Here is a 27281-nt window from a genome sequence, read left to right as displayed (position 1 = left end):
ATTAATACTAGCATGAGTTGAATTATTAACAAATACTGCATATTATATATGTATTCATTTTATTTGAAAATAGCTTAGTCAGCATGAGACATTGTGTTGCCTATATGTTGCCTAAACTGAAGGCATTTTTTCTCCTTATACTGTACAGAAGTCTAGGAAATGGCAACTGAATTTAATTTTAATAAGTGCAATGAAACTAAGCCTTCTTTTGCATCTGACAGCAAGACTCTTTAGGAAATAATGTGCTTAGTTCTATTAAGTATGCTTGGTGCAGAAAATTAACTATCAAAATGTCCCCTTAATGGACATTTTTCTTCTTGGATCCCTCTAGCATATTCATAGATTATCTCTTTAGTTCTTAAAAATTAAAACACAATAAATTTCATATGATTCTACTTACTCTTACATAGTCATAAAATTTGCAGTATTGTATATTATTTCTAAGGAATGGCATTTTATGGAAAATGTAGAGGGAAGCTGAGATTTATACTTCAGTTCAATAAATACCTGAAACAGATGAATGATTATCTTTTTCTTTAAAATGCAAACAATATTTGTTTAGTATGATTGAAAACAGTATTTACAATTACACAGATTGACATCCTAGTTTGCACATGTGGCATTTTCAGTCTCAAAAAGAATCTAATCCATAAATGGTTATTAAACCCTATGATACAAAAACTCCTGTAATTAATCTTTATAATTTCCTATTGATCATGAATCAATATGATATGCAAATTTAAATGTTTGAATGGAATAAAGAACCACAGATTCCTATTTTGCCAAGGCAATGGGATATTCAACATCCGTTAATACATGTAGTCCTTGCTTACCAGCTATCTTATGCAGCAATCATTCAAAGTTACAACCATGCTAAAAACCTTTGTGACTAATCTTCAGATTTATGACTGTTGTAGTCTCCCATGGGCTGGCAACAAAGTTAATGCAAAGGCCAAGTTGTAAATTGTTAGTTGCAGTCACTTCACTTAATGACTAAAGGGAAAGTGAGGTCATAAGCCTGTGAAATGATTTTCCATTTAGGGATTGAAGTGCTTAATGACCTGGGTGTTGGTCCCAATTTTGGTAGGTGAGTGAGGACTACCTGTACACAATTTACTGAACAGCTCAGCAAACATATGAATTGAGTAGCTTCTTTGTTTAATTCAGAAGGCCTTTTATATCCACAGCATCACTTTAGAATTCTCCTGCTTTCACATTTGCTAAGTCATTATGTGCCTCTTTTTGATTCTGGCTTACTATACTGTGATATGTAAGTTCAATAATTTTTAAAAACTTCTAACTTAGCAAAATACATTTCATTAAGTTGCAATGTGGTTTGATTATTTTTTGCATCCCCCAGGCATTTTAGATTATATTTTGGTCATAATTTACAATTTAATGCCAGGCATAAACTCAGATAATACATAAAAGATGCATGCATCCACCATGCAGGTTTTGTTACTATGGGTATAAGCACCCAATAACACTTATTGATTTTTTTTTAATCTGACATGATAAAAGGAGAATTTTTCTAAACAGAAAAATCTGGACTGTGTATTTACATTGAAGTAAAAAAAAGTGACAATTAAGTGTCATGCCCCTGTTAGAATCTGACTCCAAGGGAGAGGAGGGAACAGCTGACAGGGAGTGGGAGTTTGGCTCCGGAGGTTGTGGAGGAAACTGAGAAAGGGTACAGGCCTGCTAGGCATTCAGAGGAAGACCCAGGCCCATTCCCTCTTCATCCTAGGGCACGCAGGGAGGAGTGGATAAGGGAGAAACATGAATGGCATGGTCTACGGGGGAGGAAAGGGCCTTGATCCCCTTCATGGGCTGCAGCTGTGAGGGCTGTTTAAAAGGACAAACTGCGCATGGGCCAGTGCTGGAAGCAAAGCGTGAAAATATTTCTAGTCTGTCCATTCTTATCTGAGTTCTGGTATCCTTCCCAGTGTGTGTATTTTGATATCTGTGGACGTCTTCAAGCCCTTATCCTGCCTGGTCTCCTTAATTGCTTCAGTGTGATTTGTGTTTTTATTTATTTATAATTTATATGTATTCTGAGTTTGAACAGAAGTTCTTCCTTTTCGCAACTGTTTGTGAGGCAGTTTTTTTCCCCAGTCAATGATAATTGAACCTTTGAAGCCAAGTTGAAGGAATTAAAGGGACCTGTTTTTGTGACTTTGTTGCTTTTGTATCTCACCCTGGGTCATCACAGTTAAGTATTTTATGTGTTATATATCTTATGCCTCAGCAGACTTGACAACTCACTATCCATTAGATACAGCAAGTTATCTATTTTCTTTGCTAAGAAAATTTTATACCCACCTCCAAGATAAAGTAAAAGCAGCTCATACCTGTCTGAGGTCTAACTGTTGTCAAAGGTGCCAAATAATCCATCATATCTTCATGTCTGAAATCCACAGATATTTCATATGGTGTTTTATGCAGAATATTCAGATGATCAGGATTGGCTCCTTTGTTCATAAGCTGTTGGGCTAAACTAACTCTTCCACTAACAGCTGCCAACATCAGGGGAGTCCAGCCCATAGTCTTCACTGAGTAATTACAATCAGCTCCCCAGTCCAATAGAAGATGGACTACTGCCTCATGCCCATGTTGGACAGCTGTCATGAGGGGAGTGACAGCTGGCATTTCCTCTTTACTGTTGTCCAAGGTAACACTCAAGTGATCATCATTGTCAACATAAGCACCAGATTCCAGCAGTAGCTTAATCACACTGATATGGCCGCCCCGTGATGCTATGGTGAGTACACTGGCTCCCAATTTATTCTGTGCATTAGGGTCAGCTCCATTTTCCAGTAAGATACGAGCCACATTTAGATGTCCAAACCTTTGATTGGGGAAAAGAAAAAGAAAATAATTACAATATCCAAGAAAATTAAATGTGCATTATTTAAATTTAAAAGGATTCTGCCTTAACATAACAAGTATTGTGTGCTGGGACCTCCCCAGTTTCGTTCTCAGTCTAACTAAAATACTGAGGCCACGTTCAACATCATGCTTGCCTCAGCTGCAATATATCTCATGTGGCATTCCATCTGAATATCTTAAAGAAAGATTTCTGTATTACTTAAAGCTCATACAGTGTATTGCAAAAATATGGGATTAATAGCCTTTGTATATAATAACTGTATACACAATAACAACATTTGTGGTGAAAGTACATATAGCTCTTTAAGTAAAGGTCAACCGATAAAATAAGTTTTGGAAGTGTTCCAATATTTGAAAAGCAGAGGGTGTTACCAAAGCTATTTGAAAGAAGGATGGCTTTAGGCATTTATTTGATAAGTGGTAAGGATGGAGAAACAGGACAAATTCAAATATCCCCAAAGCAGTTTTCTCTTTCATATACTACGAAAAATGACTTCTAACAGTCACTTGAGATAGTGATGATATAGAGATATACAAGTCTGCTTACATATCATTGCATGTCTACATTTGTATACTACCTTTCATCTCTCATTTTTTACCAAATTAAGAAAACGGAAGCAATTTGAAAAAGATAGAACATCGAACCAAGAAGGAATAAAAACTGTGCAATGAGAGCAAATGAGTCAGGGAAACCAAAGACCAGGAGAATCTAGTTGGAGAGGTAAAGGAGATCAATCGGGAAACAAAAAGTCAAGTTTCTCTCTCGGCTGTGTGTGTGTTTGTGGGGCGGGAAGCAGCTTCTGGGGCCTCCCCATCAGCTGATTTACTGTTGTTTTCATCTCGACCTTGAACTGTAGGCAGCGCACTTGAGCCACACAGCCAGCCCAGCTCTCCCCAGCAAGGACCGCTGAGCCACCAACCCGTTTCTCCCGCCGCGCTAACCTGGCTGCTTGCATGAGCGGGCTCCAGCCGCAGTGATTCCGGCTCTGCACCGAGGCCCCCCGCCGCAGCAGGAAGCCCACCAGCTCTTCGTGTCCCCCGGCCGCTGCGAACTGTAGGCCGGTGTTGCCCGCCTCGTCTGTGCAGTCCACTGGCACCGAGCCGGGAGGAATGTCCGCCGCAGCCCCAACCCCACCTCCGCTAGACAAGACGCTCCCAGCCTCCGCCGCGGCTTCTTCGGCGGTTCCAGCGGCAGGCGAGGGTCCCACTAGCAATCGCCGGGCGCACTCGCAGTCTCCCTGATCACAAGCGCGAAGTAGTAACTGGACGCCAGCGGGCACCCCGCACTCCCCCATCGGCGGACTTGGCCCTCTTCCGAACCCGTCCGCAATCTTCCTCCGCTCCGCCCGTGAGAAGAAGGAGGGAGAATTCCGGCCGAAGCGCCAAGTTCTCCAGAGTTGGGAAAGGGAGGGCTGCACCGCTGAGGCCTCCGACAGGGGGAGGGAGAGAAGGATGGTTTCAATTAATACGGGAAAAGGAATCAGCTTAGGAAGTCTTCAGCTTGGGACATAGGTCTCCTCTTTAATTCAGGCACTTAATTCAGGCACTAATAAGTTTTCTTTCTCCGTTCCTGCCACATTGACTTCCTCAGAAACAGGGCAGAAAATTTTACATTCTGCAGATGATTATGTGATGGATGGTATATGGTTGGGATTTTTAAAAGAGCCCTTGTAAAACATTTGAAATATGAGTTTCGAACAGGTCACTCTTACATTTATATCATTTTTAAGCACAGCATACATAGTTTTCACATAAAGTTAAAAATCATCTTCCAGTCTAACTTGATTTTGATTTTAGCAACGTTTTTGGAAAAGTTACTACGTGAAATGTTAACAAGTTGATAAAATTTGATTTAGATGCCACTACAGTAGGGAAGATCCACAGCTGGTTGATCCTTAGTATTCAGAAATGCAACACCTACCTTGGGTTGGAGTATAATCCAACTATTTTTATTAATGACCCCAAAAACAAGATTGATGGGATATTTTTCAATTTTGTGGATGGCACAAAATAGGGTGTTCTGGGCAACATCCAGGAAGGCAGCATCAGATTGCAAACTGGTTAGAAGGCTGGCTGATAAGGAAAATATATATTTAACAGGGAAAATATAAGGCATTAGAGAGGAAACATATATGATACATATATAAAATGGGAAGTTTATGCTTGGAAAAAGTATGAGGAAGGTCTTGGCCATTGAAAATAAGAAAGGTGCGCCAGCAGTGTGAGATACCTGCTAGAAGGGCTAATACTATTAAGACTGCACCAGAAACAGCATTGTATCAAAGATATGTGAATAGGTTCAGGGAAAGGCAAAAATGTGGCAGTGCTTTGAGGCTGAAGGACTAGGATGTTCAGTCTGAAGATGAAGGTAACCGTGATATCTGTTCAGGTACAGAAAAGGATGTTATATAAAACATGCTTGATAACCATTTCCCATTGCCAGATAAGCTAGGATCAAATTTAAATTAAATGCAAGGAAAAAATGACAATAAAATCTGTTCAACTGGGGAGCAGTCTGAGATTGTGTGGCCTCCATCTTTTGAGGGTTTTAAGAACAGGTTGGGTAGCCACCTCACAAATAAGGTTTAACTGATTTTCTTGTATACTGCACAAAATTAGACTAGGTGATCCTTATGGAACCTTACAGCTCATTTCTATGATTCCAATATAGGGTGATTCAATTGAGAGCTCATGTAAATAATCTATCAAATTTTGCTTGTTTTCTTGACAGAACTAGCAGAGTAATCCACCAATCAGGAACTGTGGTCAGCTGGGGTGGGGGGACATCTGGCCACAATTGCCAAATGCAAGAAAATAATTGGTTGACATCTGGACAATTTCTTTAGATAGTTTTATTTCCACCAAGATTCAGCACAGATAAAAGCATTTTAAGGCAGTTGTGCAGAAGAGACCTCAGGACAGATGTCTCTGATCTTATGAACAAGAATTTTTAGCTGTCGGATGATAAATGAAGGTAATCATATTTTTATTCTAATTGGCTTAGTAATAAAGGAAAAATTTCAGTTAATGTAGTTTATTCAATTAAGGGAGTGACCTAACACTTTTCTTTAAAGCTTTCTGTTTTACAAATATTTGTCTACTGTTAACATTTGCTTCATGAAAATCTGTTTTGCTTGTAAAACTGTAAGTTTTAATATTACTTAGTATTGTTGCTTAATACTTTGCAAGTTCTGGCCTGGAAGATTGTCAATCTTTTGAGTCATTGCTTTTCCACTTTTGTAACTCAATAGTGTTTTTTCTGTTTCATTTTACAATTGGTCATCTTTCTTTGTATATGTTTTTAGATTAAAGGAAAGGTTTCATTCTTGCTCAGTGGTTTGCTTCATGTCTGATTAAGTTTCCTTAAAAAAATTAATACAGCCATTTGCAATATTTGCAATGCAATTGAATTTATTTTCTGCATCAAATATTGATACCATAGCAGGATTAAGCCAATACATTTATGCAGTTTAATGTGCAAAAACAAGTACATTTAGTATATGGAGGCCCTGCTCAATTTTTACAAAGTCCTATTTTACTCTTGCGGATTGCAAAATTAGCTCAGGCTCTAATTTTGTACCTACATTTCTAAGTAGGGGTTTTAATAGTTTGTTTCAATTTGAAAAAGGATATTAAAATATTTGTGGTTTCTTTGAAGATTTTTGTATCTTTTTCCTCTCATTGTTTTAACTGCAAAGATAATTTGTTTATTTTTGTCTTTAATGCACAACTTTGGTTCTTTTTACATTCATGACTCAATTTTTCATGAAATTTATCTAGTCCTTTAAGTTTCTCAAAAAGTTCAAAAGTTGTTGTGCTTTATTTTTTTCTTCTCCCTCAGTCTGAGTTACTAGCAGTGGACAACAAGGAGATACTATAAGCAGCGAAGTAGCATATTTTCTAAATAGAACTCAGAATTGTGACTGTAATTGTAACATAGCATAAAAATATAAGAAATATACATAGGTCCTGGTGTGAATGAGGGGAATTGTATTATGTAAATTTTGGGTTACAGTATGTTGCAAGAAATGAATCAACTTGCTGTCAGTACTCAAGTTATTCAAACCACTACTTAAAAATAATTCATAAGACTGTTCTTTTATCTTTTAGATATTGCTTTAAAATCTTTCTTCACTATAGTGTTTTCTGGATTTGATTGTTGCTTCTGCTTTCCTTTCCTCTTCCCCAACTTTATTGGTGTTTGTACCTGTATTTTGTACATCACTTTGAGATAATGATAAAGGAAGCAGTGCTTGAGATTCATAATGTTGGTGTTTTTCATCTAACAACAATGTGTGAACTTAGTCATGGACTGTGCACACAGGTCCACTGGAAAGTTGCATTAGGATAGAGGAAAGGGGGCAGATCATGGGAAGCTGTTTTTCCTATTCTCAAAAATCACCCATAAAAATCCTTCTTCCGCTCAGACTATAGGAGGGAGAGGAGGCTGCTACCCTTCCCGGGTTGACCACTCTCCTGAAAATGGTTTTCCTCCTCCAAATGGGAATTGAACCACAACCGTCTTCCATTCTATCAACGGAGGTGAAGTTCACCAGAAGGTAAGTTTAAAGTTCATAAGAAAATGCAGACTGTTTTTCTCCCTCGCTTTCCTCTCTGGCGACTCTCCTCCGCGGAAGGAGAAAGGAGAGGGGGACCCAGGTAGGCTGCGCTGTTGCTAACGGCTTCCATGCCTGCCCTGCCCCGCCACGTTGTAAGCCAAGAATCCGGAGGCGAGCAGGCCAGCAGTCGCTTCCGCGATTAGTCCGGGTAAGGCAGCCGCGCCTGGGCGGTCCTTCTCTGACTAACTTTTATTGCCGCGTCGGTCCGCCCCCGCCTGTCAGGACGGTTTTGTCTTGCGGGCAGCACCCAAAAGAGCCTGGGAGAGGACGTTTCTACCCAAGTTGGGATGCGGCGGAGCCGGCGAGTTCGGCCCGGCCGAGGAGGATGGTCGCTCGTGGTGGCGCTGTTCTCGGGGCTTGGCATAGCGGGCGTGTTGTTGCTGTGGCACTGGGGTCCGCGGGACCCGGCGAAGAGCTTTGGGAGAGCGGCGCCGCCTTCCTTGGCGCCCGAAGTAGCCCAGCGACGATTGCGCAGACCCGTCTATGACAAGCCGCCGTTGGGCAGAGAGACCGAGGTGGGCGAGATGGGCCGGCCGGCGCGCTTGGAGTTAAGCAAGGCCGAACAGGACCTTCAGGAGGAGAGCATCCAGCTGCACCAGATCAACATCTTCCTGAGCGACCGCATCTCCCTTCACCGCCGCCTGCCCGAGCGCCGCAACCCGCTGTGAGTGCAGAGGGCGCCCGGAAGAGGCGCCGCCGCCGGCCTCACGGGGAGAGCGAGAGGGAGGGCGCTTCCCGCCGCGGGATCCGGCTTAGTTAGCTGGAGGGAGAGGGGAGGCGTCACTTTACCGTGATCGCGTTGTACTTCATGCCCCAGAAGTAAACTCGTGGAACTTCCTTTAGCGGCCCCGGCGGAGTCTCTCGTGGCATTTCTAAGACGAGGCTTCGTAGGTCGCGATTGCATTTGCAAATGTGCTGAACTGAAGCGCACGCTCAAGTGCAATCCCGCGAGGTTAAGCCAACAGTTGCAAAGTGGATCTCACCCTCTCGGAGATATTTGACAGGGTTCACGCAGCAGGTTAAGCCAACATTAAAGATGCATCCATGTAACATGCTAATCCCGAGTTTAAATTAGAAATGAGCTGAATGGGCTATACAGGTAGTCCTCGCATTATGACCACAAACTGAGCCAAAATTTCTGTTGGTAAGTGAGACAGGTGTTAAGTGAATCACTGCAGTTGTTAAGTTAGTAACACAGTTGTTAAGTGAATCTGGCTTCCCCACTGACTTTGCTTGTCAGAAGGCCGCAAAGGGGATCACATGACTCTGCAGACATCATAGATATGAGTCAAGCATTTTAATTTTGATCATGTGACCACGACCATGGAGATGCTATAATGGTGGTATGTGAAAAATGGTTATAAATTACTTTTTCAATTCCTTAATTTCAAATGGTCACTAAACGAACTGTTGTAAGTTGAGGACTACCTATACACAACATATTTACAACCATCCAAATGGTAGGCTAGACTATTGTGTGAAGGAAATGAAATCCAGACAGGATTTGGTTACCTTCTCAATCCTCCTTGTTCCTTTTTAGAGTATTTTATGTCATATTTTCCATGATTCCTTGCTTCCCACAATTGCTTTGATTTATAAAAAGCTTATTTTAAAAACAACAACACCTTTTTACTAAAAAAAACTTTCAAAACCATTGACCTGTCACTTCTTACATTAAGTTTTGTAAAATAAAAATATGAGATACACATTCTCCAGGCCATAAACTAAAATTTAGCCAATTTTAATTTGCATAGTTTTGCATGCTATAAATATTACACTTCTACAAAAGACTGGGCCAAACTGTGATAACCCTTAGCACATAATGCCAGAATTTAGGGAAGAGATTTCCATTTTCCAGAGGAGTTACATTAACGTTGTTTTCTAGTTTTCTGTCAATGTCTAACCTTTTTGGGAGTTTTGAGAATCCTCATCTCCAGAAGTTCCATCTTTGCTCATTCGTAGGAAATAATATTTTCCTGACATTTAGGAAATGGGACATTTTAAATCAGGGATGTCAAACTCAAGGCCCGGGGGCCAGATCCAGCCTGTGGGGTGCTTAGATCCAGCCCACGGGGCCACCCTAGAAACAGCAAAGGGCCAGCTGTGGTGTATCTGCCAGCAAAAATGGGGGCCATTGCAACTGAAAACGGAGATCATAAGGGCTGTATGTGGCCCTCCTGGGCTCCATTTTTGCTGGCAGAGTGCTCAGGCCACCAAAGTTGCCCCAGACCCGAGTGATGTTAGCTGGCCACGCCTACTCCGGCCATGTCCCCCCCCCATGATCAAACACAACCCAGATGCAGCCCTCAATGAAATCGAGTTTGACAAGCCTGTTTTAAATTAGAATTAGAATTCTTTTATTGGCCAAGTGTGATTGGACACACAAGGAATTTGTCTTGGTACAAATGTTCTCTGTATACATAAAAGAAAAGATACATTCGTCAAGAGTCAAGAATCATAAGGTACAACACTTAATAATAGTCATAGGATACAATAAGCAATCAAATCATACTAGGAAACAATATAAATCGTAAGGATACAAGCAACAAAGTTACAGTGATACAGTCACTAGTGGGAGGGGAAGGGTGATAAGGAGTGATAAGTGATAAGGAGTAAGTGTTTCTAAACCTATGCAAAGTCCATAGCTTAATTCTATTGAAATAGTTCTTAGGTTGTAGTCTTTAAGTTTACACAAAACCGTAACATGTGAATGAACCTGTGAGACTGGCAGTGGGATAAATGTGCTTAGAATCATGTTCTTATTCTTGATTGATTTCATCCAGCTTTCGTAGTGGTTTTTGATGGAACTTTCTAGTAGGACATTTAAAATGTATCACCCTAAATAGATGAAGCCTGAATGAGTTGTAATGCTAATTGCTTTTCAGTTTTGCAATGTCAGTGTTTCAAAGAAAATATCCTACATCATACGTAGAAACATTGGCAATAATTTGTCATATTTGGCTCTCTTCTTTTCAAAACTTTCTAAAACTTGGTCCTCAACACCAGTAAAATCAAGGAGCTTATAGGGGACTATAGAAGCAACAGATCAGATATCCAGCCCTTGCTTATCAGTGGAGACCGAGTGGAGCAAGTGACCAGTTTTAAGTTTCTGGGTGTTACCATAAAAGAGGACCTTATCTGGGGTGCTCACATTGCAGCACTGGTCAGAATGGCCCAGGAGAGATTATACTACCTGAGACTTTTCAGAAAACAACAACTGAATGAAAAACTGCTGGTGACCTTCTACCGCTGCAGCATAGAGAGCATTTTAACATACTGCACCTCTGTATGGTTTGCCAATTGCACAGTGGCAGATAGGACAGCACTCCAGAGGGTTAGTGTCATTGCCCAGAAGATCATTGGTTGCCCTTTCCCCTCTTTGGAAGAGTTTTATAGCTCCCGCTGCCTTAAGAAAGTTCAAAACATTCTCAAAGATCCATCTCATCCTGGGAACCCTTTTTTTGAACTATTACCATCTGGCAGACGGTACAGAATAATAAAAACAAGGACAAATAGGCTGAAAAACAGCTTCTATCCCAGGGCAGTAGCTCTTTTGAATTCTACTGTATAGTGCAGTGTTGGTGCGGTGTTGGGATTTTTGGTTCAATGTGTGAAGTGTGAAGGATGTGTGTTTGTGTTTATTTTCATGGTTATGATGTGCACTGTTTGATTTCGTTGTACGAGGTGTAATGACAATAAAGTAAACTAAAAAAAACTAAAAGCAAGATTTAAGATTGCTTGTAGAAAACTAATTAGCCACATCACTTTTCTTCCTGTGAGTATACAGAACAATGCTGATATTATAATGGAACATGTTCATGTATATAAATCATATATTATTCTGTTGCAGAACTGGAATGCAACTTTTGAGTCTAGTTGACTATAAATAGTTATAATTCCTATAATTTTAAGGCAATCTGGTGTAATTTTATAATATCAGGAGCACTTTGGTGGGAAAGGTGGGATGTGTTTTCTAATATAGTGGGTTCTGCTGAGGTGGTTATTGGAATATATGCACAAAATGAACACCAAACAAGACCTTTTTGTAGCAGCCTCAATGACTTTTGCCACTTATGCCTTTTGATGTTCAGGGATGTCTTGATTCTGTTACTGCATTAGATAAAATTTCCAGTCCAGTTAATTGTACTTTAATAATAATTGTACTTCCTATGTTCACAAAAAATGCAATGTTAGCAACAGCTAAGATACTATTCAGAATCTTCGAACTCCTGAGCCTCTGATGGCAGACCTGAAATTGCAGAAAAAACATATCACCCGTGAGGTGTACAAGTACTGTACTCTTTAAGGAGTTGATATTTGTTTCCATAGGGATAAATGTATATATAAAATGAAATTTTTAGTTAGTGAACCAACTTCTATACCCAATTCATTTTTGCATGTATGCTTCAGAGCTGCATTTATTGCTGATCATGGTGTGTAACTGCATGCCTGATTTTAAATTATTGTAATACAGTGTGCTTTTCTTTCAGATGTAAAGAGAAAAAATATGATTATTACCATTTGCCAAAGACTTCTGTTGTAATAGCTTTTTATAACGAAGCCTGGTCAACGCTTCTGAGAACAGTTCATAGTGTTCTTGAGACATCTCCTGATATTCTTCTAGAAGAAATTATCCTTGTAGATGATTATAGCGATAAAGGTAAGCGCAGGAGATATTTTTACAACACTTTGCTGGGATAGGATTTCCAGTGGAAGAAAAAAAAACTTAACAGCATTAACATTAGTAGGAAAGACATTGTTTTATTGTACAATATATTATTAAATATAAGAATAAGTAAACTGAACAGAAAACCAAAATAGTTTTCTATACTTCTTCAACAGCATAAACCAATTTAGCTAACTCATTAATTTAAAAAAAACTGTCTCATAAAAAGAACAACAGTTTTATCATCATAAAGAGTGTAAGTCTGAAGAAACAAGATGTAATTCCCTAAAATATGCTAATTATTATATATTGGAATAAAAATTGAGAGTATATTGTTAAAATTAAATATATATGAAATGGATTTAGATTGAGATATATTGTAAATGACTTACCTTTAATGTAGCTTTGCATAATATTATTTCAAATTATTTTCAGATTCTATGATGTACTACTTCAACTGTTTGTCATTGTATTAATTTTCCATCCATTTAAAATAATATCTTGTTAAATATGTGCTCAACACAGGAATTAAACAGTTTACCAATCAGTCTTGTGAACAGTTATCTGAATAACAGGTTGAAAGAACGTTGCAGGACAGGGAATTGGCAAGAAATAAATATTACACTCAAAAATTCCAGAATCACACATCTCTGAAATCCAATTATATACTCTCTTATTCAGAAAATTTCACATTATTTGGAAAAAAAATTGTGGACTGGTTTGGTCAATATTGAAAGCTTACTTTCTCTTTTAAAGTCTTAGAAAATCAGGTGAATTTGGGATATAGTTGCAATTACAGTTTTTATATTTATATGTGCATGGTTTGTTTGTTTCCGTGCCTTCAAGTAAAATTTTGACTTTTGATGACTGCTGGGACAAGTTCCTGCAGATTTTAAGAAGTGGTTTACAATTGCCTGCTTCCTGTGGCTGAGAGTGTGTGACTGGCCCAACCTGGCTTTGTGCGTAAACCCAGGACTAGAACTTTCAATTTCTCACCTGGAACCTTAACCACTTCACCAAACTGGCTTTTTATATGTCTTTACTTGTGTAATTTTTTTGCATGTGGTGAATTGTTCATTTTTGGTATATGTCTGTTGGAAAATGTATTTATAAAACCAATTTTTAATTATTAAAAAGAAGGAAATATTATACCGATGGATATCTGAAAGTAATTTGCTAGATTTCAGAATAGTATTTTTCAGAGATCTGATATTCAGAGAATGCAAGTGAAAATGTGTATAAGTTGGTTGAGAGCTAAGCTTTCTAAAAGTTTGTGTGACACTTGGCTTCTTATATTACCTGCCTCTCATCATATTTTAAATTGGTGGTTGATAATGATGGAAATGGTTGTCATAAAGAACGGACCAATCACAGACAAAAGACACTGAATGGCCTAGTTATTTTTACCATTATAAAGTAAATTCCAACATCAAAATGTTTTAGAACATGACATTTTTCTCTGAGACTCAGAACACATAAGAAAACCATTTTGAGGGCTTTGTGATTCAAGGACACCATGTTTTAAATCTATCATGTAAGTGAACATGCAAGGCAAGTTTTTTCAGTTGAGCTGTTTGCCTGTCATTATCTCTGCTCAGATGCAACTAAATGTAAAAAAGTATGTTTGTGGCCCATTTACTATAGGTTCCTTAGATAACTAAGTTCTTACTTCTTTGCCATAGAACATTTAAAGGAAGCTTTGGAAAACTATCTGGCGAATTTGCGCAAGGTACGGCTTATCAGAGCAAATAAAAGAGAAGGGCTAGTCCGAGCAAGGCTTCTGGGAGCTTCAGTAGCAAGAGGGGATGTTCTTACATTTCTCGATTGCCATTGTGAATGCCATGAAGAGTGGCTGGAACCATTATTAGAAAGGTAAATAAATGTCATATTCCAAAATTGGAACCATTTGGTAATTTGTGTTGTTTTTTTAAAGACTGTGACAGCTAAGTGAATACCTTGTACGTTATAGTTTTCTTCTTTGTCTATGAAATGTAGAATACATTAAGAGTGCAAAGATCTTGATGTTTATTTTCATTAGACTTTCTTATAGTAAATGATGCTAGTTTTTAAATTATTTATATGAGAATAATAAATGTATGGTGAAGAAAAATATGATGGGCACCAAAAAAAAAGACTCAAAATATAAAATAAATCTGAATTTATCACATAAATAAATGACAATGGAATATTATATTTCAGGTGTAATCAATCTACTGAAATCATTATAACAGTATAAACTAAAGAGGCATATCTTGGTTTGCTCCTGTTATAATGATTTTAGTGAGTAGCTATAGGATTGTACATTTTTATGTCATGTGTACCTTCTCCAGATACAGTGCTACTGTTTTCAAAATATGTTATATTGAGGAAGGGAGGGAGGCTTGCACCATGTGACAGTGAATTACGTGACAGTGTGACAGGATGAGAGTCGTAGTCATGAGAAAAAGGGATTTAGGAGAGAAGGACAATAAATGCATTATGTGATTTGTGATAGTAATTACTAAAATAATTTATAATTAAAATTAGTAATTAAAAGTAATTAGTAAAAAGTAATTAAAATATATAACATTTGCAGGGTTTCCCACATATTACATCATGATTGTAAAAAATGAAATAGAGATGCTTTTCAATGACCCAAATGCAAAATAGTAAAACAAAGAGTTCGTGGATTTATTAGTATGTGGCAATAAAAATAGAGATTTAAAAAAGGAGGCAGGTAGAATATTTGAGTGTATTTCTAAATACTATAAAATCACACATATAGTTAATATTGTAAACTCCTGATTTAATATTTCCCTGTTTAGCAAACATGAACAAAACATTTCTATCCAAATTTCTATCTAAATATATTTAATAAGAACAGAGAAATTATTACAAAGTTTCCCAGATGAAGCACATAATTGTACGCTATTTTTATGTCATTTCTGTTAGATTGCATCATGTGTTTAATGATATTATAAATGATGTAAGCTATGACAAATGACATAATTTTGGTTTAATGAGGTTATTTGACTGATAGTCTGTTAAATCTTATTGTAATACTGAAATGTAATATTTTTAAGAACATATATTAACTTATACTTCACTTTTATTTAATTATTTAATTTATCTGTTCGAACTGCAGTGAACTGCGGTAGAGGCTTATTTTATGACATTTATATTTGAAAGTAACTAAATATATAACTCTTATTCTTAACAATGTGAATATTCCACAAGATGGCAGTGTAGGGTAAGATTTAGATTGAAAGTTATTTTCTTCATACTCCACTACCAACAGGAATAATTCATATATTACCAGTTATGGTTTCTAAAACTACCATATATTTGTGTTAAATAGTAAATTGTTAAACTATAATAATAATATCCATTTTCTATAAGCAATAAATTATTGGATCACTGTGTATAGATAGTCCTCGATTTAATCATAATTGAGCCCAAAATTACATTTGTAAGTTGGGTTGGTTATTAAGCAGGCCATCACATGATCACACCTGATTTTATGATTTTTTTATGGTAGTTTCTAAGCAAATGGTGCAATTTTAAGTACCGTATATACTCGAGTATAAGTCGACCGAATATAAGCCGAGGCACCTAATTTTACACAAAAAACCTGGGAAAACTTATTGACTCGAGTATAAGCCGAGGGTGGGAAATGCAGCAGCTACTGGTAAATTTCAAAAATAAAAATAATTAATTTGGGAACGATCTCACTATCTCACGTCGCCTCGGGAAGGGAAAGGCAAAGTGCTTTTGCCTTCCCTTCCCGGCTGGGGCTGTTGGGAGTCGCTGCCGCCGAGCGGCCCCAGTCCCGCGCCTCGGGAAGGGAAAGGCAAAGCGCTTTTGCCTTTCCCTTCCCAGCTGGGGCTGTTGGGAGTCGCTGCCGCCTGCCTTTCCCTTCCCGGCTGGGGCTGTTGGGAGTCGCTGCCGCCTGCCTTTCCCTTCCCGGCTGGGGCTGTTGGGAGTCGCTGCCGCCTGCCTTCCCTTCCCGGCTGGGGCTGTTGGGAGTCGCTGCCGCCTGCCTTTCCCTTCCCGGCTGGGGCTGTTGGGAGTCGCTGCCGCCTGCCTTCCCTTCCCGGCTGGGGCTGTTGGGAGTCGCTGCGCCTGCCTTTCCCTTCCCGGCTGGGGCTGTTGGGAGTCGCTGCCGCCTGCCTTCCCTTCCCGGCTGGGGCTGTTGGGAGTCGCTGCCGCCGGCGCGGCCCCAGTCCCGCCGCCTCGGGAAGGGAAAGGCAAAGCGCTTTGCCTTTCCCTTCCCGGCTGGGGCTGTTGGGAGTCGCTGCTGCCGGAGCGGCCCCAGTCCCGCGTCGCCTCGGGAAGGGAAAGGCCACGGCTTGGAAGGCCGCCGCTGGAGCGAAGCTGTGCGCAGCCGCTGCGCTTAGCATCGGATCGGGCGCGCCGGACGGTTCCGACCGAGCCCCGAGCGTCGTCTTTGGCGCCGCCCAGCGCCGCGGAGCTCCCTGTACCGGGAGAAGGGGAAGACCCCCGGGCGGGGCAGGGAGAGCTTCTCCGCCCGCCCCTCTTTCCGCGCCCACCGGTGTCCCTCAGGACGACCCCGCCCGCAGTCGCCGCCGCTTGAAAGAGACGGGCCGGGGTGGGTAGAAAGGCGCCGGGTGCCCTTGGAGGAGAAGGTCCCGCGTTTGCCTGTCTGCCCGTGGATGTCAGCGGAGCAGCCGCTGCTACGGGAACAGTTTACTGCCATTGCCCTCAAAGGGGGCAACCGGACAGGAATCCGAGGGCAGCACTCGTTGCGTGCCGGAGGCGACAAGCCCCGCTCGGGTGGACGTGTTTGCCCAGAGACGCCGGACGAAGCAGTGGCAAAGCTCCGCTGACATCCGCGGGCAGACAGGAAGGGAAAGGCAGGCGGCAGCGACTCCCAACAGCCCCAGCCGGGAAGGGAAAGGCAGGCGGCAGCGACTCCCAACAGCCTTAGCCGGGAAGGGAAAGGCAAAAGCTCTTTGCCTTTCCCTTCCCGAGGCGGCGGGACTGGGGCGCGCTGGCGCAGCGACTCCCAACAGTTAGCCGGGAAGGGAAAGGCAAAAGCGCTTTGCCTTTCCCTTCCCGAGGCGGCGGGACTGGGGCGCGCCGGGCGGCAGCGACTCCCAACAGCCCAGCCGGGAAGGGAAAGGCAAAAGCGCTTTGCCTTTCCCTTCCTGAGGCGGCGGGACTGGGCCGCCCGGCGGCAGCGACTCCACACCATTTTTTTTCAGATGGGAATCTGACTCGAGTATAAGCGAGGGGGATTTTTTCAGCACAAAAAATGGGCTGAAAAACTCGGCTTATACTCGAGTATATACGGTAAACATCGTGGTTGTTAAGTGAACCCATTGTCCACAATGGGCATTTTTGCTGTAAATAGGAAGTAAATGCTGGTTTCTGACAAAAGCTATTCTAACTCGCAATCATAGGACCACTGAATGCTTCAAATCCCTGTAAACATAGGCCATTTCAGGCACTCATAAACCAGCCCACATTTTTGGTAATTTATCGAGTCCCATGGACATGTGACTGTTTATGACAGTTGTCCTGAAAACAGGCATTTACTTCCAGTTTTTGGCAAAACTGTCCTGTAGTGAACCACTAGTTTGCTTAACAACTGCAGTGGTCTTGACGTCTGGTGGCGTTTCCGTCAATGATGGATCAGAGACCATGATCGTGCGTGGCTTTGATCCATGTTTCCCTTGTTGGAAGGGTCCCCACAGGACCGGAGTCATCTGACCCACCTTGGAGGGGTGGGAGAAGAAGGGGAGACTGCCAGCTGGGTCGAGGGGAGCCGCATCTCCCCTCCCTAGCTAGGTATTATTCCCCTGGAAGACAGGGAGAAACGGCAGTCTAAAATGACTGCCATGAAGACGGAAAGCTGCCGGGACCCTAAGTTTTGTGCTGGAGCGGTGAAGTGGTAAGTGACGTGTGACTAGATAAAAAGAACTGAATTTTTTCTTAACAACCCCGAGAAGTAGAAAGAAAGTGCCCTCGCACAAGAGTATCACAGCAGCGAACAGAAAATAAGAGGAAAATACAAGGTAAACAAAATTGGAGTATAAAAAGTTACAATGAAATTACAGACTAAATTTTGAATAATATAAATTGGCATTAATTAGGCATTGGATAAAATGCTGGACTTGCCTGGAATTGGTTATTGTCAAGAAAATTAATCGTGGAAATGGTTGGAAATTAATGTTTAACATAATTAAAAGAGGAAAGAAAAGAACTTTGAAAAGTGGAAAGTGATACAGAGCGCCATCTAATGGTCAAAGACTTTTTTCCTACAAAATCTTATGGAAATTTACTGGACTCATAACTGTTATGAAACAAAAGATAAATAAAATAATAAGAAGCCCAGAAATTAAAAAAAAGAGGGAGAAACTCTATTAAGAGGCTATACAAATGCAATTTCCTGGGACTATTGGGTGTTGATTGTGAAAGAGATAGAAGGATTAATAAAAAAAACAAAGATAAAAGGAGACTTTTGGCAAGGATTGCAATAAAAGACTTTGAATATTAATAATTTAACTGATTATAAAAAATGGAAGAAATAAGCAAAGACTTAAAGTTGGAATTGCAAATTGTAAAAGGAATGCTGAAAGAAAGAAGGGAATTATTGGAAACATTGGAAAAGAAAATAATGGCGATGGCAGAAGAACAAAGAAATTCCAGTGAGGCGGAGTTAAAGGAAGAAGAAAGAGGCTCAGATAGACTTGGAGAATGACACTAAAGGAATTAAAACTATGACATTGATGACAGAGTCAATAAACAAAAGAGAAAACGCTCCCAGGATTAAACAAAAGAAGAAAAAATTATACAAGAAGAAACTTCAAAAAATAGAACAAGAAAGGGTGGGGGAGAAGATGGGCGAAATGTTAGAAGGAAAGAAGGAAGACCAGGGAAATTTAGAAAAGGGAAAGTTGGTTAAAATTAAAAGAAATAATAAAGCCGAAAAATTCCAAGATAAGTGTTAGGGATTCTATAAGGGGGTACCACATGAAATATATATTGGTATTTAGTTTTAAACTTGTTGGGAAATACCTTAGGAGTGTTTAATTACACACACACACACACACACACACACACACATATATATATATATATATATATATATATATATATATATATAGCATTCAGCTTTGTTCGGGTATTTTCCCACGTCATAGTAGTGGTGCTCTTAAAGTTGTAGCAAACGTTTCAGCAGAATCTCATCTGCCATCATCAGGCTTTTGTATAGTGTTTGTACAAAGCCTGATGATGGCAGATGAGATTCTGCTGAAACGTTGCTACAACTTTAAAAGCACCACCACTATGACGTGGGAAAATACCCAACAAAGCTGAATGCCATACATGTAAGTACCAGCGAAAACTTAAGAATAAAATGTGTTATTATGAACCCTTTTTTTCTTCGAGGATTAAAATAAGGGAATGGAAATTAATTTTAAAAATATGATTATTAATGATTATAAGTAAAGTGAAGATAAAATAAGAGATATTAAGAAGTTATTTTAGTGATTTTGGAGGGGATATATACAGTTGATTATTAAATGGATATTAGAATTGTACAACGAGAATATTTTATTCTGATTAAAGTAGGGGAATGGAAAATACCATGTGGATCCTAAATATATTGTTTTTATTATATTTTTACTCTTTAGATTCTTTATTATATATCGGCTTAGAGAAAATTAGGGACAATAATGATGTGTAATGTAAAATAAAATAGGAGGTAAGCTGAAAATGGAAATAATAGGGGATAAAGAATTGAAAACTTATGTATGGATGAAATGATATTGATATAGAATTAATGAACTGAAATATGAATTGCAAATTTATTTAAAGATGAGTGAAATGGATAATATGAGTTAATATTTTATAAGATTAATGGAAATGAAAATATGACTATGTACAAGTGTTATAATCTGGAAACGTTGCTCACGTGAAAAGATGTATGAAATGTAAAAAATAAAAAAATATTTTACAAAAAAAACCAGCTGCAGTGGTCTTTTTATGACTGCGTGTTCACTTAACAGCTGGTTATAACTTCAAAGACTACCTGCACTTTATTGGGTCTGTTATGCTAAGCAACGAGTCATAATTGAGAACTTCCTGTGTGCTCAGGATCCAAATTACTCCTCAGTTACTTTCCCCAAAACTCTGCCTTCTAATATCCTATAACTGACCATGAGAAATCGGTGGTCTTGAAGCGGTAGTTCCCTTAGACTGGTGATGTTGAACTCTTGCGTTTCCTGATAAGAAATCTGAGGTGCAAGCAAATCCTGGAAGACTGTGTTTCCAGAGCATCCAGATATTTGAAGTAACAACTTTTAGAAAATTTCGTTTGTCCTTGCCATAACCACGTTCCTGAAATGTTTCAGAATGCTAGAAAGGCCTTGAATGGGGCTCCTGCATTGTGCAACCCTAATGTTCTCTTTGCAGGAGTATAAGATGAAGAATAGATGTAATGGCACAAACGTCATGGCTGGATATTTTGTGGGCTACCGCTACAGAGTCCTGGCAAACCAATTTCATAGTGTCTACATGGTAATTTGTGCCATGCAAGTATCTGTTTGTCCCAAATGCCTGTTTTTGATTGTAGTTGCTCCTTCAATGCAAACTTCACTTAAATGAATTGACGGCAAGATTGAGGAGGGATTAAGAATGGCAGGATTTATTGATTTATTGTTTTAATGTACTTGTGATGACCCAGGATGGGATACAAAACAAACCTAGTCACCAAAAAAAAAACCCTTTTATTCCTTCACTTTGCTTTCAAGTTCCGAATATTCTTGACAGAAGACAAAAGCTCCCACACAAACAGTTACAACAAGAAGGAAAAAGCAACCCAAACCAGGCAAGATAAGGCTGGAGGACGTCCACAGATAACACACACTGGGAAGGACACCAAACTCAGAGAGGAACCATAAACTAGAGATATTTCCATGCTTTGTTTCCAGCGTTCACCTGTATACATGTCTGTACTCTTACTCAGTTGTCATAGCTGCAGCCCATGAAGAGGATCAAAGCCCTCTCCTCCCAAGTAGACCACATCTCTCCCTTATCCTCTCCTCCCTGTGTGCCCTAGGATGGAGAGGGGATGGGCCTGGGTCCTCCTTTGACTGCCCAGCCGGCCTCTGCCCTTCCCCAGCCTCCTCCACAACCTCCGGAGCCATACTTCCACTCCCTGTTGGCTGTTCCTCCTGTCCCTCAGAGTCAGTCTCCACCAGAGGCATGACAGTACTTCTTGTACAAAATGTGCTGGGATTAGAAATGAAGAGCTGGAAGGAGGCTGTAGGATAGTGTTGACTTTGTATAAAATAAAATGATCAAGAAGCAAATGATTCCTTGATACATGACCCTGATGTTAGAAATAATTGTGCTTGCTGCTTTCCGCTTTCTAGGTAGACATTAAGAGGGGGGAAAAGATAACCAATATGTCCTTACATAGACTCTGCTCCACATTTTTGTATTCTAGTTGCATGATTTTAATCCAGTATAACAGCTTGGATAATTTTAATCAAATACAAGTTCTCTTGGTCTTCTTTCTTCACCATCTCTGACTCCATCTCCTTTTTCCTCCTTTGTGTCTTTTATCTTTTATCTGTGGTTGTTTGGCAGTTGGTCTGCAGCTTGCTGGGAGCATGGCCATTTCACTGACAGGCACCGTCAGAAGGAGTGGCCACTGAACTCTTGAAGTTGCTTGGACTGGAGAGTGAGTAACACGAGTCTCTTTGTGCTTGTGAATGCTAGGATTGATGAAAGTTCTATTATTCTTCAGTTAAGACTTCATTTAATCTGCTCCAAACATTCATCTCTTTCTTCTTTTCTTGAAGATGATTATCAATATCATAATAAATGTATAGTGACAAAAGCTGAATAATGTATTTCCTTCCATTTTTGTTTTTATTTGCTTCTGTAAGTTATTAATTAGTTTATTTTCTACAAAGCAAATTATTGTAATCCATAACATAAAGGTTTTATCTTCCAAATGAAACCTGTGGATGTTGGTTGACAATCAGAAATTTCAGTTTTTTACATTTAGCTTGATTATTCTGATTAAGAGAGGCAACAGTCAGTGAGAAATAATATTCCACATTATTTTTGCCTTTAAAATTTAAAATATTAATAAGTTGTTCTCTTGGATACATTGACTACCCTATGTAGGATTCAGAAAGGAGGAAAATAGATATGAATAAATCTAAAAAATTCCTCAGATCACCAATAGTAGTATATTATATTGTCTTCCTTTTACAGAACATGTTACAAGTTTTCTGCTTCTTGCTTTCCTGTAAGCATTTTGTATATTTGCGATGGTTTATATCCTTTGTTTAAGCCATTTAACGGTTTATTAATTATGCAAACTTATTGCTGGAATTTATTAGTTATGCATACATAATTGTATTAAATTAGAATAGAACCAGTCTCAGATTATGTAGCAAGATGCCTTGGATAAACTGTGAAATAGAAGAGTTTAGAGAGGAGATAGTTGAAAGTTTTTGATTGATCTGATGATGTCAGCAGATGAATAAAAGGGGAGGTTAATTGAATCTTGACTAAAAGAAAATATGCACAAGTATGCTTGTTTGCCTCTTGCAACAGCACTGAAGTGAAACTCAGTATAATAGTATATGGAAAGTAATAATTAGTTATCCTTCACATTTATTAATGAGATCATTGTATGTAAGGGTAAAAAGGTAAACATTTTTCATCTCTTTCCTTAGTTTTTACTGCAGGGGGTGAGGCTCCATATGCTCAGCTGATTTGAAAATCTTTGCACCTTATCTGAGCAATCCAATGGTGGGATACAATAAATATGTAAAGATTCTTACATGATGGAGAGTAGTGGGTTTTCACCCAATACCTTTGATTATTTACAAAGTATACTTGGAAATGTTGAGAAAAAATAAAAATTATTTATTTATAAAATTTATATAGCTGTCTACTTGCTCACAGCAACTCTAGGCGGCTTACAAGCAATAAAAAACAATATAGAAAAAAAAAGGCCCAAAAAGCCAATGACCCATCCTCCCGGCGAAGTACACAATTAAACAAGCTATTGATGAACTCCCTCACACACTGGGTTCCCCAGGCCTTCCGGCAAAACCAAGTCTTCAGTGCCTTCCAAAAGACTGTCAAAGTGAAGTCAGAAAATGTATATGCAGAAAATGCACATGATACACAAAAATAAAATATACAAAACATTATCCTTTCTTGTTCTACGTTAGTCTTTCCCAACTTGGAATCCTCCAAATCTGTCTGGAACTATGCTGGGTGGAAATTTTGGGAATGCAGTCCAAATGCACCTTTCAGACAAATATCTTTATACTAGTTACTTTGATGATAGAAATTGGTTAGGTACTTCTTTAATTATTAGGAAAATACTGTAAAATGTCTGTAAAAGTTTGGAAAACTGAAAACTACTTTTATATACTTGTGCTAATGGTCTTCTACAATCTATTCAACATGTTAAGTTTCTACCATCAGGATACAAACAATATTTCTTTGTAAACATGCATAGAATTAAAGAAGAACCATCAGCTGTCGTCTGTCCTGTGATTGATGTAATTGATTGGAACACCTTTGAATTCTTGGGAAATGCTGGAGAGCCGCAGATTGGTGGGTTTGACTGGAGGCTGGTCTTTACTTGGCACATAGTGCCAGAGCGGGAGCAGCAACATCGAAGATCCAAGACTGATGTTATCAGGTTAGATTGATTTTGAGTTCCATCTGAAATTATATTTTGATAAACCTGTTGAGATGAATAATGATCAAATACAATACTGTTATACTAGATTATTATACTGGCAATTTTATTTTAAAAATAAGATCTGTAATCTGTCCTTCACACATTTTATTTTTTTGCACAAGTTGGCTTAGTTGCTACAGTACTACCGTACTATGATTAGTTTGTGTGACCAGCGGTAATAATTGAAACTATCAGTGTGGATTTCAGTAATAGCATCTGAGTGAATAATAATAATAATCATTGTAGAAAAAGAAAACGTTCATTTGAAAAAGAAAATAATACCAGTAGTAATAGGCACTGGGTGAAATCCCCAACATCTCGAGTGCCACTTGAAGACCATTGGCATTGATAAGATTGCCATCAGTCAATTGCAGAAGGCAACTTAAAAGAGAAAAATTCTGCAATTATTAATGAAGCAATTAATTAAACTTTTTTTTTACCATATCCGGTTCTACAGGCTGGTTTCCTCTGCCTCGTTCTTTTTGGAATTTCTACAAAAATCCTTTCCTTTACAATCTTATTCCTCTTCCCATTTGACACAAATATAGAATCTATGAAGAACACTTTGTAGACCAGAACACTTTCTCATGGGAAACAAATTTACAAAGATTCTTTACCCTGCCTCATGTTTCTTGTATAGTTCTCTGCCTTGTTTTGCTTTGGTGAGAGCATTATTTGTATTTTGATCACATTGCTTTCCACTGGTCTCCTGATGCTAAGAGTGACTTCAGCAACTTTTCCCCCAGGACTTGATCTTTCAGTTTCTGCATTTCTTTCTTTCAAATCTGATCTGTTCTGTTCCTGCTCTAAGTCCCTCAGCTCCTGTTCTGTTCTATTCACTGTTCTCAACTGACGAAATGTTCAGTCTTCAGACCCAGGAGTATAATTCACCTCTGACACACCTATTGCGTTCATGCCACAGTCTACAAAGATACCAATGCCCATAAGATCTTAGATTTTAGAGAAACCATCCTATTCGCTAAATATTTTCAGTCCTCTGATGTTGTGTTTCCAGGTGATTGCAACTATTTAGCTAGGATTGCTTAATCACAAGACTATATTTCTCATGACAATTGGTATATGCGTTCAACATTGTAAAGTACCCATCAGCTAAAGTGGGTTCCTTAGCAAACTTGGAGAAATCTGAAAAGAAACAATTCAAAATGTTCCAAGAGACTCTGCCTTAATGAATTCACCAATAAATGAGAGTTGGAAATTCCTCTTTCAGTTTTTAAGATTCTTTATTTTCTCACAATTCTAGCATGTGAGGCGCCTTACCTTATCTGTAGAGTTGTTGGTTCCTTTATCTTTTATTTTTAGGCTTCGACAACTTAGAACTATGCCACCTTCGGTCTGACCTAAGGGTAGTAACATAAAATTATCTATTGCAATGCCCTACCCGTCAATGACTACTTCAGCTTCAACCACAACAATACACGAGCACAGAATTAGATACAAACTTAAGGTAAACGGCACCAAACTCGATTGCAGGAAATACGACTTCAGCAACAGATTGGTCAATGCCTGGAAATACACTACCTGACTCTGTGGTTTCTTCCCCAAACCTCCAAAACTTTAACCTTGGACTGTCTACTGTTGACCTCACTCCACTCCTAAGAGGTCTGTAAGGGGCGTGCATAAGTGCACCAGCGTGCCTACAGTCCCTGTCCAAAAGTTCCCATTTATTCATATTCATTTCATGTATTAATAATAATGTTTATACTTACATCTGTTATCTAAACATGCTTGACAAAATAAATAAATAAAATAAAAATCTGATGCAACTTTATATGCCTTGACAAAAAGCAAAAGGATGAATTTGTAACTCTAGGTAGAATGTTTACTAAAAATGGGAGTATAAATGGAGAAATCTTAAGATATGTAATATAGCATGTAGCTATAAAGGTAGTCAGTAGCATGTAGTCTGTTGTGAAGAAAGGATGTTTGTCAAAATCACTGAGTAGAAAAATGTGCTTCTATGCCACTTACTTTGTGGAAGTCAGAATTGACAAAACAGTATATAATCTCTGTGTTAAAATAATAGCTATCTTTTTTGTCCTATGGCCTACTTTTGTCTTTATGCTAAAAACGTTTGAGCTACATGTAAGAAGGAAGTTCTCTATCACAGTGGTAACCCAGGTCTGGGAATCCCTTCCTACAATATTTATCCTGTCACTTCTCTTCCCTGTTTCTGGGATCCCTGGATAGAGTTTTTTTTGCAGGCAGGTGGCTGTTCTTGAGTTTGGAGTAAGCCAGTGGTGGGATTCAACTGGTGTTACTACTGGTTCGGTGACTACATTTTGTGTGCGCATGTGTGCACATGTACGAAAATCTTTAGCTATGCTGCCCGGACAGCTGAAAAGCACTGCACACAGGTGCGCAGTGTTTGGAAAGCCTCTTTTTTCCTGCTTTTTCATCCTCAGCCGTGCCATGCAAAGCCGCTGAGGTTGAAAAAGCATGAAATAAAGGAGCCCGGGCAGGTGGGTGGGCCAAACAGCAGTAAACACAGAACCGGTTCGGTGTCTGCTGCTCTTCAGAGCTACCGGTTTGTAGAGCTGGGCAGAACCGGTAGCATCCCACCCCTAGAGTAAGCATTGACTTCATCTGGCATCTAAATAGTATATAGAACAATAGATTATTCTACTTTTCTCTTTTGCTAGGGGGATAGGTATCCAGCAATTCTTTGTGTGCTGCTAATATAAACCAACACTGTAGTAATAAAGGATTTTTATTTGGTTAAATGCAACACAATAAGATTACATATTATTGTGAGTAGACAGACAAAGAGTGAGAGAGACAGAGGATGGAAGCAAAAATAAAACTGACATATAAAAATAAAGAAAGTGTACTGATGCGATTGTATTGTACTTTCTCTGCCAATTTTGTCTTACAAGATACAATCCTGTCAGAGCTTTGCAGAATTGGGTGTAAATATCTTTAAAAATTTCTTCTAGAATTTTTTACAAGGGAGTGAAGCCACTGTGCAGAGGAAGCTGAATCCCAGTTCCAATCCACAGTTTCCTGCTAATCAGCAGAAAAACTTTATTATTTAATTTCAGTTTATTCACCCCAGTATAGTTGGTAATTGAATGTATACAGCATTCAGTGGAATTGAATAAAAGCTCTATGCTCTCTTCAGTCAGCTAGAGTTATGAGACTTAGATCAATTATCGGAAAAAAATAACTGTTTGACATGATTGGTTGGAATTCTTTCTTTTAAGCCAATTCCTGAGGGTAGTAGCTACGTTTTACTCTTTTTGTATTGTTGCGTAACAGAATTCCCCCTGAGGTTTAGAGTTAAATTGAACAAAAATAGTTTACAGAGGCAGTTAGAAGGTTTGCAAAGGTATGTTGGGGCACTTATCTATGAACAGATCTACTA

The 27281-nt window shown here is 39.2% G+C and overlaps 2 protein-coding genes across 3 annotated transcripts in view; one reads left to right on the top strand and one right to left on the bottom strand.

The window, feature by feature from the left end:
• The window catches only part of ANKS6 (ankyrin repeat and sterile alpha motif domain containing 6), a 31430-nt gene extending 27107 nt beyond the window's left edge, over positions 1-4323 (bottom strand). For both annotated transcript variants that reach the window (XM_026673414.2, XM_026673415.2), the window contains exons 1-2: positions 3832-4323; positions 2352-2848 (exon numbers count right to left, since the gene is read on the bottom strand). In XM_026673414.2, coding sequence (XP_026529199.1) covers positions 2352-2848; positions 3832-4184 — 850 coding nt within the window. In that variant the 5' untranslated portion in view covers positions 4185-4323. The remainder of the gene's footprint in view (positions 1-2351; positions 2849-3831) is intronic.
• Positions 4324-7550: 3227 nt separating this feature from the next.
• The window catches only part of GALNT12 (polypeptide N-acetylgalactosaminyltransferase 12), a 44044-nt gene continuing 24313 nt past the window's right edge, over positions 7551-27281 (top strand). Inside the window, exons 1-4 of the mRNA XM_087961132.1 lie at positions 7551-8172; positions 11999-12168; positions 13857-14046; positions 23672-23857. Coding sequence (XP_087817258.1) covers positions 7796-8172; positions 11999-12168; positions 13857-14046; positions 23672-23857 — 923 coding nt within the window. The 5' untranslated portion in view covers positions 7551-7795. The remainder of the gene's footprint in view (positions 8173-11998; positions 12169-13856; positions 14047-23671; positions 23858-27281) is intronic.

Source organism: Notechis scutatus, chromosome 3, assembly GCF_049901735.1.
Source record: "Notechis scutatus isolate UNSWTSFEM ecotype Mainland chromosome 3, rNotScu1.2, whole genome shotgun sequence".
NCBI lineage: Eukaryota > Metazoa > Chordata > Lepidosauria > Squamata > Elapidae > Notechis > Notechis scutatus.
The sequence above is the reverse complement of the archived record's forward strand: the minus strand, read 5'-3'. Positions and strand labels throughout refer to the sequence as shown.